At 37.7% G+C, this 14,551-nt stretch overlaps 1 protein-coding gene across 1 annotated transcript in view; it reads right to left on the bottom strand.

Annotated features, from left to right (window-relative positions):
- The window catches only part of NEB (nebulin), a 289,834-nt gene that overhangs the window by 211,474 nt on the left and 63,809 nt on the right, over nucleotides 1-14,551 (bottom strand). The window contains exons 15-22 of the mRNA XM_081243154.1: nucleotides 12,158-12,274; nucleotides 10,428-10,532; nucleotides 10,234-10,341; nucleotides 10,032-10,136; nucleotides 9,542-9,640; nucleotides 8,388-8,492; nucleotides 7,313-7,420; nucleotides 7,114-7,227 (exon numbers count right to left, since the gene is read on the bottom strand). Of these exons, the coding sequence (XP_081099280.1) occupies nucleotides 7,114-7,227; nucleotides 7,313-7,420; nucleotides 8,388-8,492; nucleotides 9,542-9,640; nucleotides 10,032-10,136; nucleotides 10,234-10,341; nucleotides 10,428-10,532; nucleotides 12,158-12,274 (861 nt within the window). The remainder of the gene's footprint in view (nucleotides 1-7,113; nucleotides 7,228-7,312; nucleotides 7,421-8,387; nucleotides 8,493-9,541; nucleotides 9,641-10,031; nucleotides 10,137-10,233; nucleotides 10,342-10,427; nucleotides 10,533-12,157; nucleotides 12,275-14,551) is intronic.

Below are 14,551 nucleotides of genomic sequence, written 5' to 3'. Positions count from 1 at the left end.
AAATAAAGACAAAAATAAACACATGGGACCTAATGAAACTTAAAAGCTTTTGCACAGCAAAGGAAACCATAAACAAGACCAAAAGACAACCCTCAGAATGGGAGAAAATATTTGCAAATGAAGCAACTGACAAAGGATTAATCTCCAAAATTCATAAGCAGCTCATGCAGCTCAATAACAAAAAAACAAACAACCCAATCCAAAAATGGGCAGAAGACCTAAATAGACATTTCTCCACAGAAGATATACAGACTGCCAACAAACACATGAAAGGATGCTCAACATATTTACTCATTAGAGAAATGCAAATCAAAACTACAATGAGATATCATCTCACACCAGTCAGAATGGCCATCATCAAAAAATCTAGAAACAATAAATGCTGGAGAGGGTGTGGAGAAAAGGGAACACTCTTGCACTGCTGGTGGGAATGTGAATTGGTACAGCCACTATGGAGAACGGTATGGAGGTTCCTTAAAAAACTACAAATAGAACTACCATATGACCCAGCAATCCCACTACTGGGCATATACCCTGAGAAAACCATAATTCAAAAAGAGACATGTACCAAAATGTTCATTGCAGCTCCATTCACAATAGCCCGGAGCTGGAAACAACCTAAGTGTCCATCATCGGATGAATGGATAAAGAAGATGTGGCACATATATACAATGGAATATTACTCAGCCATAAAAAGAAACGAAACTGAGCTATTTGTAATGAGGTGGATAGACCTAGAGTCTGTCATACAGAGTGAAGTTAGTCAGAAAGAGAAAGACAAATACCGTATACTAACACATATATACGGAATTTAAAAAAAAAATGTCATGAAGAACCTAGGGGCAAAACGGGAATGAAGACGCAGACCTACTTGAGAATGGACTTGAGGATATGGGGAGGGGGAAGGGTGGGCTGTGACAAGGCGAAAGAGAGGCATGGACGTGTATACACTACCAAACGTAAGGTAGATAGATAGTGGGAAGCAGCCGCAGAGCACAGGGAGATCAGCTCGGTGCTTTGTGACCGCCTGGAGGGGTGGGATGGGGAGGGTGGGAGGGAGGGAGATGCATGAGGGAAGGGATGTGTGAACAGATGTATATGTATGACTGATTCACTTTGTTATAAAGCAGAAACTAATTAAAAAAATAAATAAATAAACTTAAAAAAAAAAAATCTAGAAACAATAAATGCTGGAGAGGGTGGGAAAAAAGGGAACACTCTTGCACTGCTGGTGGGAATGTGAATTGGTACAGCCACTATGGAGAACGGTATGGAGGTTCCTTTAAAAACTACAAATAGAACTACCATATGACCCAGCAATCCCACTACTGGGCATATACCCTGAGAAAACCATAATTCAAAAAGAGACATGTACCAAAATGTTCATAGCAGCCCTATTTACAATAGCCCGGAGATGGAAACAACCTAAGTGTCCATCATCAGATGAATGGGTAAAGAAGATGTGGCACATATATACAATGGAATATTACTCAGCCATAAAAAGAAACAAAATTGAGCTATTTGTAATGAGGTGGATGGACCTAGAGCCTGTCATACAGAGTGAAGTAAGTCAGAAAGAGAAAGACAAATACTGTATGCTGACACATATATATGGAATTTAAGAAAAAAAAATGTCATGAAGAACATAGGGGTAAAATGGGAATAAAGACACAGACCTACTTGAGAATGGACTTGAGGATATGGGGAGGGGGAAGGGTAAGCTGTGACAAAGCGAAAGAGAGGCATGGACATATATACACTACCAAACGTAAGGTAGATAGCTAGCGGGAAGCAGCCGCATAGCACAGGGAGATCAGCTCGGTGCTTTGTGACCGCCTGGAGTGGTGGGGTAGGGAGGGTGGGAGGGAGACGCAAAAGGGAGGGGATATGGGAACATATGTATATGTATAACTGATTAAATTTGTTATAAAGCAAAAAATTAAAAATTAAAAAAAAATGGAGCTGGAGGAATCAGACTCCCTGACTTCAGACTATACTACAAAGCTACAGTAATCAAGACAATATGGTACTGGCACAAAAGCAGAAACATAGATCAAGGGAACAAGATAGAAAGCCCAGAGATAAACCCACGTACCTATGGTCAACTAATCTATGACAAATGAGGCAAAGATATACAATGGAGAAAAGACAGTCTCTTCAAGAAGTGGTGCTGGGAAACCTGGACAGCTACATGTAAAAGAATGAAATTAGAACACTCCCTAACACCATACACAAAAATAAACTTAAAATGGATTAGAGACCTAAATGTAAGACCGGAGACTATAAAACTCTTAGAGGAAAACACAGGGAGAACACTCTTTGACATAAATCACAGCAAGATCTTTTTTGATCCACCTCCTAGAGAAATGGAAATAAAAACAAAAATAAACAAATGGGACCTAATGAAACTTCAAAGCTTTTGCAGAGCAAAGGAAACCATAAACAAGACGAAAAGACAACCCTCAGAATGGGAGAAAATATTTGCAAACGAATCAACAGACAAAGGATTAATCTCCAAAATATATAAACAGCTCATGCAGCTCCATATTAAAGAAACAGGGGCTTCCCTGGTGGCGCAGTGGTTGAGAGTCTGCCTTTCAATGCAGGGGACATGGGTTCGTGCCCCGGTCTGGGAGGATCCCACATGCCGTGGAGCAGCTGGGCCCGTGAGCCATGGCCACTGAGCCTGCGCATCCGGAGCCTGTGCTCCACAACGGGAGAGGCCCCAACAGTGAGAGGCCCACATACTGCAAAAAAAAAAAAGAAACAAACAACCCAGTCGAAAAATGGGCAGAAGACCTAAATAGACATTTCTCCAAAGAAGACATACAGATGGCCAAGAAGCACATGAAAAGCTGCTCAACATCACTAATTATTAGAGAAATACAAATCAAAACTACAATGAGTTATCACCTCACACCAGTTAGAATGAGCATCGTCAGAAAATGTACAACCAACAAATGCTGGAGAGGGTGTGGAGAAAAGGGAACCATCTTGCCCTGCTGGTGGGAATGTAAATTGATACAGCCACTATGGAGAACAGTATGGAGGTTCCTTAAAAACTAAAAATAGAAATACCATATGATCTATTAATCCCACTACTGGGCATATACCCAGAGAAAACCATAATTCAAAAAGACACATGCACCCCAATGTTCATTGCAGCACTGTTTACAATAGCCAGGTCATGGAAGCAACCTAAATGCCCATCGACAGATGAATGGATAAAGATTTGGTACACATACACAATGGAATATTACTCAGCCATAAAAAGGAACGAAATTGAGTCATTTGTTGAGATGTGGATGGATCTACAGACTATCATACAGAGTGAAGTAAGTCAGAAAGAGAAAAACAAGTATCATATATTAATGCATGTATGTGGAACCTAGAAAAATGGTACAGATGAACCAGTTTGCAGGGCAGAAGTTGAGACACAGATGTAGAGAACAAACGTATGGACACCAAGGGCGGAAAACCATGGTGGGGTGGGGATGGTGGTGTGCTGAATTGGGCAATTGGGATTGACCTGTATACACTGATGTGTATAAAATTGATGACTATAAGAACCTGAAGTATAAACAAACAAACAAACAAACAAAAAACTAATACTAAACTTTCTTTGGGTTATTTGCATGGAAATACATTAATATAAATGTTTCAGACATTACATGAAATTTCTAAAAATCTTATATGTTCTGGTATAATGTTATTAGTCATAATTCTAGTTATTACTTTAAAATGTATATCTCAGAAAAAACTAAATTTCCTTGTCAATTGCATTATTATGAACTTTCATCAAATCTTTAACCATGGTCATTTTTAAGTCTTTTGTCATTTACAGACAGTTCTGGGTGTACTCTGATGCTTTTGAAAAAATGTTCCTATAAAAGGATTTCATCTTCAAGGAATTCATGGAAAAGACTCTGACAAGTACAGGTTTCTGGTAACTGACTATACTGCTGAACTGAATGAATAAGCATTTTCAGAACTCTAATGGAAAACTGATATATTCATAAAAGTGCTAACAAAAGATCAAGATAAAAAAATTAATTACATGGGACTGAGTGAACTGATGAGGATGATTATAATTTTTGTGACTTTCTGTTTGAATTAAAAAAAATTATTCCTATTTTATTCTTTTTGATGCAATTTTAAATGTAGCTTTTGTTTTTTACTTTCTGATAGTTCATTATTAGTATATAGAAAAGCAACAGATTTCTGTATATTAATCTTGTATCCTTAAACTTTACTAAATTCATTTATTAGTTCTGATTGGTTTTGGGTGCAGACTTTAGGGTTTTCTATATAAAGTATCATGTCATCTACAAATAGTGACAATTTTACTTCTTCCTTTCCAATATGGATGCTTTTTATTATTTTTTTAAATTAATTTATTTTTTCTGATTGCTGTGGCTAGGACTCCCAGTACTATGTTAAATAGACGTGGAAAGAGTGGGCATCCTTGCTTGTTCCTGAATTTAGAGGGAAGGTTTTCAGCTTTTCATCACTGATGTTAGCTGTGGGTCTGTCATAAATGGCTTTTATTTGTTGAGATATGTTCCCTCTATACCCACTTTGATGAGTTTTTATCATGAATGGATATTGAATTTTGTCAAATGCTTTTTCTACATCTGTTGAGATGATCATGTGATCTTTATCCTTCCTTTTGTTAATGTGGTGAATCACATTGATTGATTTGCAAATATTTAACCATCCTGCCTCCCTGGAATAAATCCAACTCAATTATGGTATATGATCCTTTTTATATACTGTTGGATTCAGTTTGCTAATATTTTGTTGAAGAGTTTTGCATCTATACTTAAAGATATTGGTCTGTAATTTTTTTCTAGTATCTTCTTCTGGTTTTGGTATTAGGGTAATTGTGGCCTCACAGAATGAATTTGGGAGTGTTCCATCTTCTTCAATTTTTTGGAATAGTTTGAGAAGGACAGGTATTAGTTCTTTTTTATATGTTTCATAGAATTCATCTGTGAAGCCACCTGGTCCTAGACTTTTGTTTGCTTGCATTTTTTTTAATGCAAATTCAATTTCACTACTAGCTATTGGTCTGTTCAAATATCTGTTTCTTCTTGATTCAGTTTTGACAAGTTGTATGTTTCTAGAAATTTGTCCATTTCTTCTAGGTTGTCCAATTTGTTGGCATATAACTGTTCATAGTATTATAATTTTTGTATCTCTGTGGTATTGGTTGTTATTTGTCCCTTTCATTTCTTATTTTGTTTATCTGGGTCCTCTCTTTTCTTCTTGGTGATCTTGGCTTTATCAGTTTTTTTCTCTTTTCAAAATAACAGCTCTTGGTTTCATTGATCTTTTCTATTGTTTTATTAAATTTCCATTTTATTTATTTCCTCTCTTATCTTTATTATTTTCTTCCTTCTGCTGACTTTGGGTTCTGTTTGTTCTTCTTTTTCCAATTCCTTTAGGTGGTAGATTGGGTTATTTATTTGAGATTTGTCTTGTTCTTGAGGAAGGCCTATATCACTATAAACTTCCTTCTTCAAACTTCTTTTGCTGTATTCCATAGATTTTGGAGTGTTGTTTCCATTTTCATTTGTCTTGAGGTATTTTCTGATTTCCTCTTTGATTCCTTCATTGACTCACTGGGTTTTTTTTTTCTTTTTTCTTTTTTTTGCAGTACACGGGCATCTCACTGTTGTGGCCTCTCCCGTTGTGGAGCACAGACGCCGGACACGCAGGCTCAGTGACCATGGCTCACGGGCCCAGCCGCTGTGTGGCATGTGGTATCTTCCCGGACTGGGGCACGAACCCATGTCCCCTGAATCGGCAGATGGACCCTCAACCACTGCGCCACCAGGGAAGCCTGACTCACTGGTTTTTTAGTGGCATGTTGTTTAGCCCCAAATGGCTTTAAAAGACTTTTTAAAAGTGATGTGTGCTCTGTATCTGCAGCTTAGATTTTAGCCTGAATATTATTTGAGAATGACTCATCATTGACTATCTCTTTTGGTTGCCAACATGAATCAATTAACAAGTACTTATTGAACACTTATTATGCATTTAATAACTTATTGTTCTAATGGGTTCTGTGGTAGGGTAAAAACCAAAGATAAACATACATGTGCTGTCAATGGGAGCTATAACTTTCTTGAGTTGAGACAAAATAAGGGAACTGGTGAAGAAGATAGTATTACGTATGTGAGCACTGTATACTGACTATATATAATCACACTGTATCTAATTCAGTGTGAATTTACTAGAGAAAATAACTGAATAAGACGTTTAAAGTGCTATATGACTATATAGTAAATGTGAAATGATTTAAAGAAGGTTTAATAGCTCACAATATGAACACATGGTTAAAATGAAAGTAAATGATACAAACACCCTTCTCTTTCATCATGAAAAGCTAATATTTGCAAGCTATGTTGAACATTCTTACCACTCTTAAGGGATTCTCCAAACATTTTAAAACACAGTGTATATTGCAATTTTCAGTAGTGTATGTTTGCCTCTCTATGGTAAGAATTTTAACTGGAATATGATAGATATCCTAAAGGCAATCCTTAGGGAATCCACGAATTCTCTATGAAAGCCAGGCAAAAGATGTGAAAAAAACTCCATTTTCCTAAAGAGATGGACCAGATCTTTTATCAGATTCTCAATGGGGCCTATAATTAATGGAATCTTAGACCTAGGCCAATACTAATTACTAAAGTCAGTAAAGAGCAATGTTGGCTATACTAAGATTTTTATCTCTGACTCACGATTTTCTTCCAAAATAAAGTCACTTTTTAAACCACAATTTTAAGTTACGTTTCAATTAGAAAATATGAAAACATCTTAATGTTTTCCAAAAGGTGTTGAGAATTACAATCAATATTCTACTAAATATGAATACAGGTTTTTTCAAAGTGAAATGGAGATCAAGTACAAATCATTAATTTCTCTCCTCAAACATGAGAGGTGCAAGAGCCTGAGGAATCATTCTACTTCTAAAGTTCTCCTCAGCAGTTCATTGTTGTGAACCTGAGAGAGCCCATGGATATGGAATCTTTTTACATCATTACCCTTGGGCATGTTGACTGGGACACAATCTTGAAAACAAGACAGATTCACAAAAGCACTCACATCACTCTGGTTTTTGGCCGTCTTCAAAGAGTGCAGCATCTTGGGATCATCCTTAATGCCGAGGGCTCCAATCATCTTTCCTTTGCTTTTCTCATAGTCTTTCTTGTACATCACCTGCAAAGACATCACACGTGCCAGATCTCACTCATCAAGAAGATTGCTGAGGCCCACCCTGTCCAGGTGCCCAGGCCATACTCACATCGCTAGAGATCCTGGTATTGGCTTTGGCTGCCAGCAGGGGAATGGCATCCACCTTAATGTCAAAGTTCTTAGCTTTGGTCTTCTCCCAGTCATACTTATAAACATTCTGGACAGAAAAATTTCAGCACAGGAATGGGCAAAAGTAATATGCATGTTATCACACTTTAAAAACTAGAGGGTAACCCAATACCCTGTCTTAATATAAAATAAATAGACCATTTTCTTTAAGAAATTGTGCATATTTTAGATAATTCTCCTCAAGATGAATCTTCCAATTCTCTAAGATTAAGCTTCTCTACTCTCCAAGAGAATATTGCATTATATTAACTTCATTCTAGTTATCATACTAATATTTGATTCCTAACACTGAATATTTTATAGAGTGGCACAAATATTCTATAGTTAACTTACTTTGTATTATATAAAGGCACCATTTTCATTTGATCTCAAAGTCCTCTGAAAAGGTTATTTCACGAATCATTGCAATATTCATTGATGCTGGATAATTTTAGTACTTAAAGAATTGAAGAAATTGAAACCCTCAAGGGTAATTTGACTTTTCTATAAAATTAAGTTTGGAAATGAAAGATAGCAATGGATACCTGGCCTTATGCCTTTTGAATACCCTATATCTTTGTTAGTGCAAGTTCTCTTACATGTAGAAATAAGTAGCATTTGTGTGAAATAAGGGACTTTATATGCCTGGGGAATAAACAAAATGAAACTGTATCTTAAAATATGAGGTTCTGAAAGAAAATTATAGTATAGTATAAAAGGATATATGGCTAAAAGAGCTTACATTAAGATTTTCAATTAAACATACATGAATGGTGGTATTTTGAGGGTTGGTTAAAATATATTAAGATTGTCTCATTGTATGAAGCTACTTATAAGATTGTTACACACATTTTATAAGGTGAGTTTAAAGTTACCCTGGCAGAGGCATAGGGACACAATACAAATGTTAACTGTTATTCCCATCTTTAACATTGAAATATTTATTTAATGAGGCAATTCAAAAATAAAAGCATAGTTGTCATTATAACACATGGCATAGTGCACGAGGAACTCACATCACTCAGGTTATAGGCGTTGACTCTGTGCTGGATAAGGGCAGGAGTATCTGGAGGTATATGGCACTTGAACTTTTCATTTTCATGTTTTGCTTTGTAATTTAGCTGAGAGCAAGAGAGAGAGAGAGAATGAGTCAATTAGTTCTCAATTCAGAAGAAGATTGTTCCAAAATACAAAAAAAAAAAAAAATCTTGTGTGGTACATTTCATGAGATAAAATGTAAAATACATTTTGTTAAATAACAACTGACAGAGTCATTACGATCAAAAGAGAAATCCAGATCTAGGGTGGGCCACTCTGCCTTACTGACACTGCGTGGTGGATAGTTGACAGCTGTTATCATATCTGTCACCATGATAGGGCCCTAATGGAAAGAGGTGGCACTTTCATACGTGGGAGCTCCCCTCTTTATATATCACAATTGGTCCTGTAGGTTCTGAGAGTGACAGCCTTTCTTCCTTTCTGCTGTCAATGCTCAGTCACTGGAAGATCTTTTCTAACAAATCTGGTTATGTCCCCTCACATGCATTATGGTTTGTGGATACTCTAACTGAAGTCTTCATTTCTGGCCATAATCTACTGAGGTTACTTTTATTTTTCATTTTTTTAGTTCAACACAAGTTTGGAAATTCACATTGAAAATTTATATGATAAAATGTATCTCAAAGACTCCATTTCCCAAAAACTTATTTGAAAGACAGAGAAATCCCATGTACTGAATACCCGCTCTGGGTCAGGATGTGTACTATGCGCATATCTTCTTTCACAATCTTCAAAACCACCACAAATTATCAAAGGGAACTATGAGGTATGGGGAGGTTAAACAACTTTCCTAGGCCCCAGGTCATAAATGATAGAGCTGGAATTTGAATCCAGTTCTCTCTGACTTGAAAACTCATGTTCTTTCCAGTGCATTAAGCTACGTTAGTTTCCCTTGCAGAACTCTTTTACTATAATTGTTATCCACCCAAGAAGATGTAAGGTAACTAAATAGGAAAGTATTTTAGGTGATTACAAATATATACAAGTTAAACCTGTTAAAAAGTTATGTAGCCTTTTTTATAAATGTGACAAGTCACTGGATATTTCACGTATAGAGTTATGATATGCTATCCCTCATAACTGAATTTCTTGGATATTTAGGGGAACTTACATCACTCAGCTGTTTGGAATTGACTTGGGCTTGCACCAGAACAGGAGAGTCGGTGACCTGAGTGAATTTTGTCTTATCTGGATGGACTTTGTAGGTGTACTGTGGGGGAAAGAGAATCACGTTTAGTAGTATCACTTGTCAAATCCGAGTTGGCCTATAGGCCAAGCAAGCAGAACCCCATCCCCCAAAAGAAAAGAAACTTGCAGTAAGCAAAACACATTTTTTCTAATTAGACTGCAGTTTCTTTGAGAGATGCTCTTACATCTATATAGGAAACTTTCCCATATCTTCAGATTCCTGATTACTTTTCTTTGGGAAATTGAGCTAGAATTAGCGCTTGAGACATGTGGGTGACAACAGGGAAACAAATTGTTATTCTTACAGACTCCTTGCTTGCATTTGTTTGCAAAAGTGTCAAAATATTAAACACATCTTGATCACTAGATACTGTGGAGGGTGGTAACATTCACAGTTTATACTACAGACTTACATCTTTACACTTATCTAGTTTCTTGATTGCTTTATATTCTTGAGTTATGGTCTGGGGGAAGAAGCCTTTGCCTCTGTCCTCTTCATATTCTGCTTTGTAGTTTTTCTATGAGGAAAAGAAATCAGACATAAGGATGCAACCAGTGTATTCATGCCCTAAAAATGTGTTATTTGGGAAGTCAAACAATTGCCTTAGAACTTACATCACTGTTCTGAGCTGAGACTTTCATGCAGTGTGTATGATATGGATCCTCAGAGCTGCCTACATAATGTCCCAAAATATTCTTTAAGTAGGAATCTTTATATTTAGTCTGAAAGACAAAACATATTTCATTTGTTTATTGGCAAAGTGATGGGTCTTTGATTTAACAGAGGAAATGACCATGGGGTGGCTTACATCACTACTGAAGTTCTGCAGAACTGTATCAAGCTTAAATTTGGGGGTCTCACAGTAATTTATGCTCTTTGCCTTTGTCTTTTCATAGTTTTCCTTGTACAGTTTCTGTCAAAGAAAAAAAAATCAGTTACAGTAGATTCCTGTCACTCCCACCCTGATTATTACACTTGTATTTTCCAACACTAAACAAAGGAAGAAGAAAAAAGATATTACCTGTCAACTGTCTAAAAACTGACAATCAAACATTGGAGTGTCATAAATGATAAACTTTTTCTATTAGCAATTATTGTAAAGCCTAAGTTTTTAATATTCTCCAAAAAATTAAGAAACCACTATACTGCCTCAGACCAAGACCTTAGTTGTAGAGGTTCTTGCGTATCTGAATTGCTGCCTTTTAGACCTCCCAACTCAATACTCTTCCCTCACTAGTGATGCCCCAATAAACAGGAATACTCTGAGCAACAGCAAATTTTTCATTTTTTTAAAACAAACCTTCATGGAAAAAGTCTAGCACACAGAGAAATACGCACTCTTCCTCTTTCCACCAAGGAAAAAATCCCTTATCATACGAACAGACAGTACACCTTAAAAATAAGGTATATACAAGAGTTTACTAACTCCTCTTCTCTGCTAGGATTTATCTTTAGCTCTAAAAGTTACTGGATTTTACAGTGCACAACATGATTTTTTCATGTTCAGTTTTGAAATTGTAAATAGTGCTATTCATTTTCAATATTTTTATATTGCTGTCTTTTTCAACGAAATGGATCTGAACTTCAGTTTTTATACGTTTGATAAAGATGACCTTCATTTAGGAAGCAGGCGATGTGCTTTGCATTGATTTCCCAGTACAGCTATTTGAACAGATCCATTTACATCCGCTCACCTGCCACTCCACTCACCCCACTCCTCAGTCACATGTACATATTTCTGTGGTGCTGACTTAATTCAAGGGACAAAGAATAGACAACTAACTCACACAGAGAGCTACATATAATCCTCAAATACTGGAAAACTTAATACTGCCTAACCAAAAGGGAAAAACTCAACTGATCTTATGTTCAGTCTCTTTATATATTGATATATAATCAAAGTGGTCTTGGGCTGTTAGTCTTTTAATGCCAGGCCCAGTTCTCACTTATCTAATCTATTTGAAACCTAATGGATTAGGCAAGCTCTTAATATTCCACAAGCAGAAATTCCTCTGAAGACTCAGGGAGCCATCTTTTAAGTTCTGCTATCTGCAAATGATGGTTTCTGGGGCCAAGACCTGAGTAGAAAATGGCAGAGTTTGGGGAGAGAAGTTGTGAAACACAGGACCTTTTCCTTCTTCTCCTAGCAGCAGGCTTGAAGAGCACAAGGGTAGGGCACTAAGTGGCTTCATCTTTCTCTCCTCCCCTTTCAAAGTCTCCTTCTGCCTCTGTCAGAATCACAACATAACTCCTACAATGTACTCTTTGCCCACACAAAGGCATAGGCTCCTAGAGCTTATAAGCAAACGAGGATTTCCCTGCCTGCTGAACTAAGTCCACAGGCTCCCCAAATGGACACACATCAGACTCAGAGGCACTAATGCCTTCCTGTGGTTAGACAGCTCCAGGGAAACTGTTACACCATAACCTTAAAGTATTTGCAAAGTTCTATTTGCATTTATTCATTATAGAAGGAAAGAAGTTTCATCTCTCTTGCTGCTAAGGTTAAAAACACACTTTTGACAAGAATATACTTACATCGCTTAGGGCAACTCCTGCCGCCTTCAGCTGCCTAAGCAGTGGGTTTTCTGAAGCAGGAAGTACATTAAAATCTGCTTTTCCTTTATTCTTTTCATAGTCTTCTTTGTATTTTATCTGTAGGAGTGAAATAAAGTGATAAAGTAACTCTCCAGGTTATTTTTGCTCTCGTCTCTATTACAGATATTATGACATAGCTCCACAAATCGACTTTCTCTTTAGAAAAATGGCAGCTTGACATTTCATAAACAAAATAGTCATAGTAACTTATGACAGCAGCAGGGAAACTGCATACATTTTCAGGATATCTTTTCTTCTCATTCATTTATTCATTCAAAAATATCCATAGGGCATCGATTATGTTCCTGGCCCTGGGACAGATACAAGAAAGAGTAACACATGGTCCCTGCCCTCAGAGAGAGAGGTAGGGAAGGCAGGGGTGGGGGGTGGGGGTGGAGAGAGAGAAATAATAAAAGAAAGATGCACATCATAATAATGACAGTACATCATGCCCCAGATACCTGCTGCTCCAGAACCCTCATTCATCTCTTAACCTCCAGCTGCCTATGTGCCAACACATTTTTAAAGAAAAAAGCTAGAAGCTTCATGCCTCATCCGTGATTATGTGTGTAAGCACATGTGTATTTAATGTACACGCGGGAGGAAGAGGAAGGGGCTGGGGCTAGATGAATGCTGGCAACCTCATCTTCTCCTTCTGCCCTCCCTGCTTTGCACCTTCAATTCCAGCTATGACAGAAGCTTTAAGTGAGGGCACAAAAGCCCCCTTCAGGCGCATGTCCAAAGGAAAGAAAACAAGAAACTGGTCCTAATCTTGACCATGATCTCCAGTGCCAGCCATTTGTTCAAGCAATGTAATGTGAGAATATAGACAAGTTGAGGGAATCCTAGATAATCTGCCAACATTTAAGAACCTCAGAAACAAATACAATCATCTTGGTATCCAAAGACAGGAGATACACTCTGAAACACAGATGCACCACCCCCTAGAGCCCAAACAGGGGGACTTGCAGGGGGTGTTCTACAGGAGTGGAGGATATAGATAACCTCTCTATCTTACAGAATTATCTATTTCCTTGAACAGTGGAAACAACCAGAAAGGAAATTTCACAAACCCTACTATCCGCCTATCTGCATCTGGGATTCGCAACCTCCTCTCCTGTTTCTGGGGAAGCCATTCCCTCCTCTTAAGTGCCAGGTCCCTTCCCCTTCCCCCTATTCTAGGACAACACTCCAGCCACTTTCTTCCCCCGGCCCTCAACATCATCACATTTTCCCACTACACTGGATTTTTCTTCTATCAGCATAGAAACATGGTATTTTTGTCTCCTAACTAAAAAAATCCCCTCTTCACCTACTTATCCATGAGCTACTACCCCTTTTTCTTCTTTTCTTTTCAGGAAAATACTTTGGAAGAGTGGAGTACACTCACATTCTATTTCTCTCTTTTCATTCACTCACAAACCCTCTCTATGCAGATTCAACCAAATTGCTCTTATTAAGTTCACCAGAGACCATACATTGATAAATCCACTTCAGAAACGTTTGACACAGTTGCTCACTCCCTTCCTTCTTCACCTGCTTCCCAAGACATCACTTTCTCCTAATTTTGCTCCAATTCCATCTCACTGATGTCTTCACATGGAAGCACTCCAGAGTTCAGTCCTTAGAGTTTTCTGTCTACACTTGCTCCCTTGATGGCCTCCAGTCTTATGACATTACATACAGTGCATATGCTACTGACACCCAAATTTATACAGCCTTCCCAGATATCTCTCCTGAAACTTCAGACTCATGTAATCAAATGCCCACTTGACATTTCCACTTAGGTGTCTCAAAGACATCTCAAATTTTACATATCTGAAGAGCTCAGGTCTCCCCTCTAAAAAGAAATTACCTATTCCTTCCACCATATTCCCTATCTTGATAAAGGGAAACCCCATCCATCTAGTTGCTTAGACCAAAACTTTTCTCTCATATCCCACATCCAACCCATCAGCAAATCAGGTCAGCTTTACTTTCAAAATACTTCTCATCACTTTCTGTGCTACCCTCCTGGTCCAAAATATCACTGTCTTGCACCTGGATACTGAAATAGCCTCCTAAGTGATGTGATCTTTCTGCTTTCACTGCTCCAGCAGAGGCAGCACCAGGGTTAGAATCAAGTCTGATTGGCTTTGAACTTATTGCTCTTTCTAGTGCTTTAGAATGCCTAGGAGTAGACTATTTACCAAAGCCACTCTATAGAGTATATGAGCAGATCCATGGATTCAAGTACCTTGTCTGTGACTATATTTTCACCAGTTAGTAGGAAAATAGAAAGATGATAGTAGTTGTAAGTGTGAAGTGTCTATATGCATATAAGGCTGCCAGTTG

Source organism: Mesoplodon bidens (assembly GCF_964165515.1).
Source record: "Mesoplodon bidens genome assembly, chromosome: 8".
Lineage (NCBI taxonomy): Eukaryota > Metazoa > Chordata > Mammalia > Artiodactyla > Ziphiidae > Mesoplodon > Mesoplodon bidens.
Note: the sequence above shows the minus strand (reverse complement) of the source record. Positions and strands in the feature narration are given on the sequence as shown.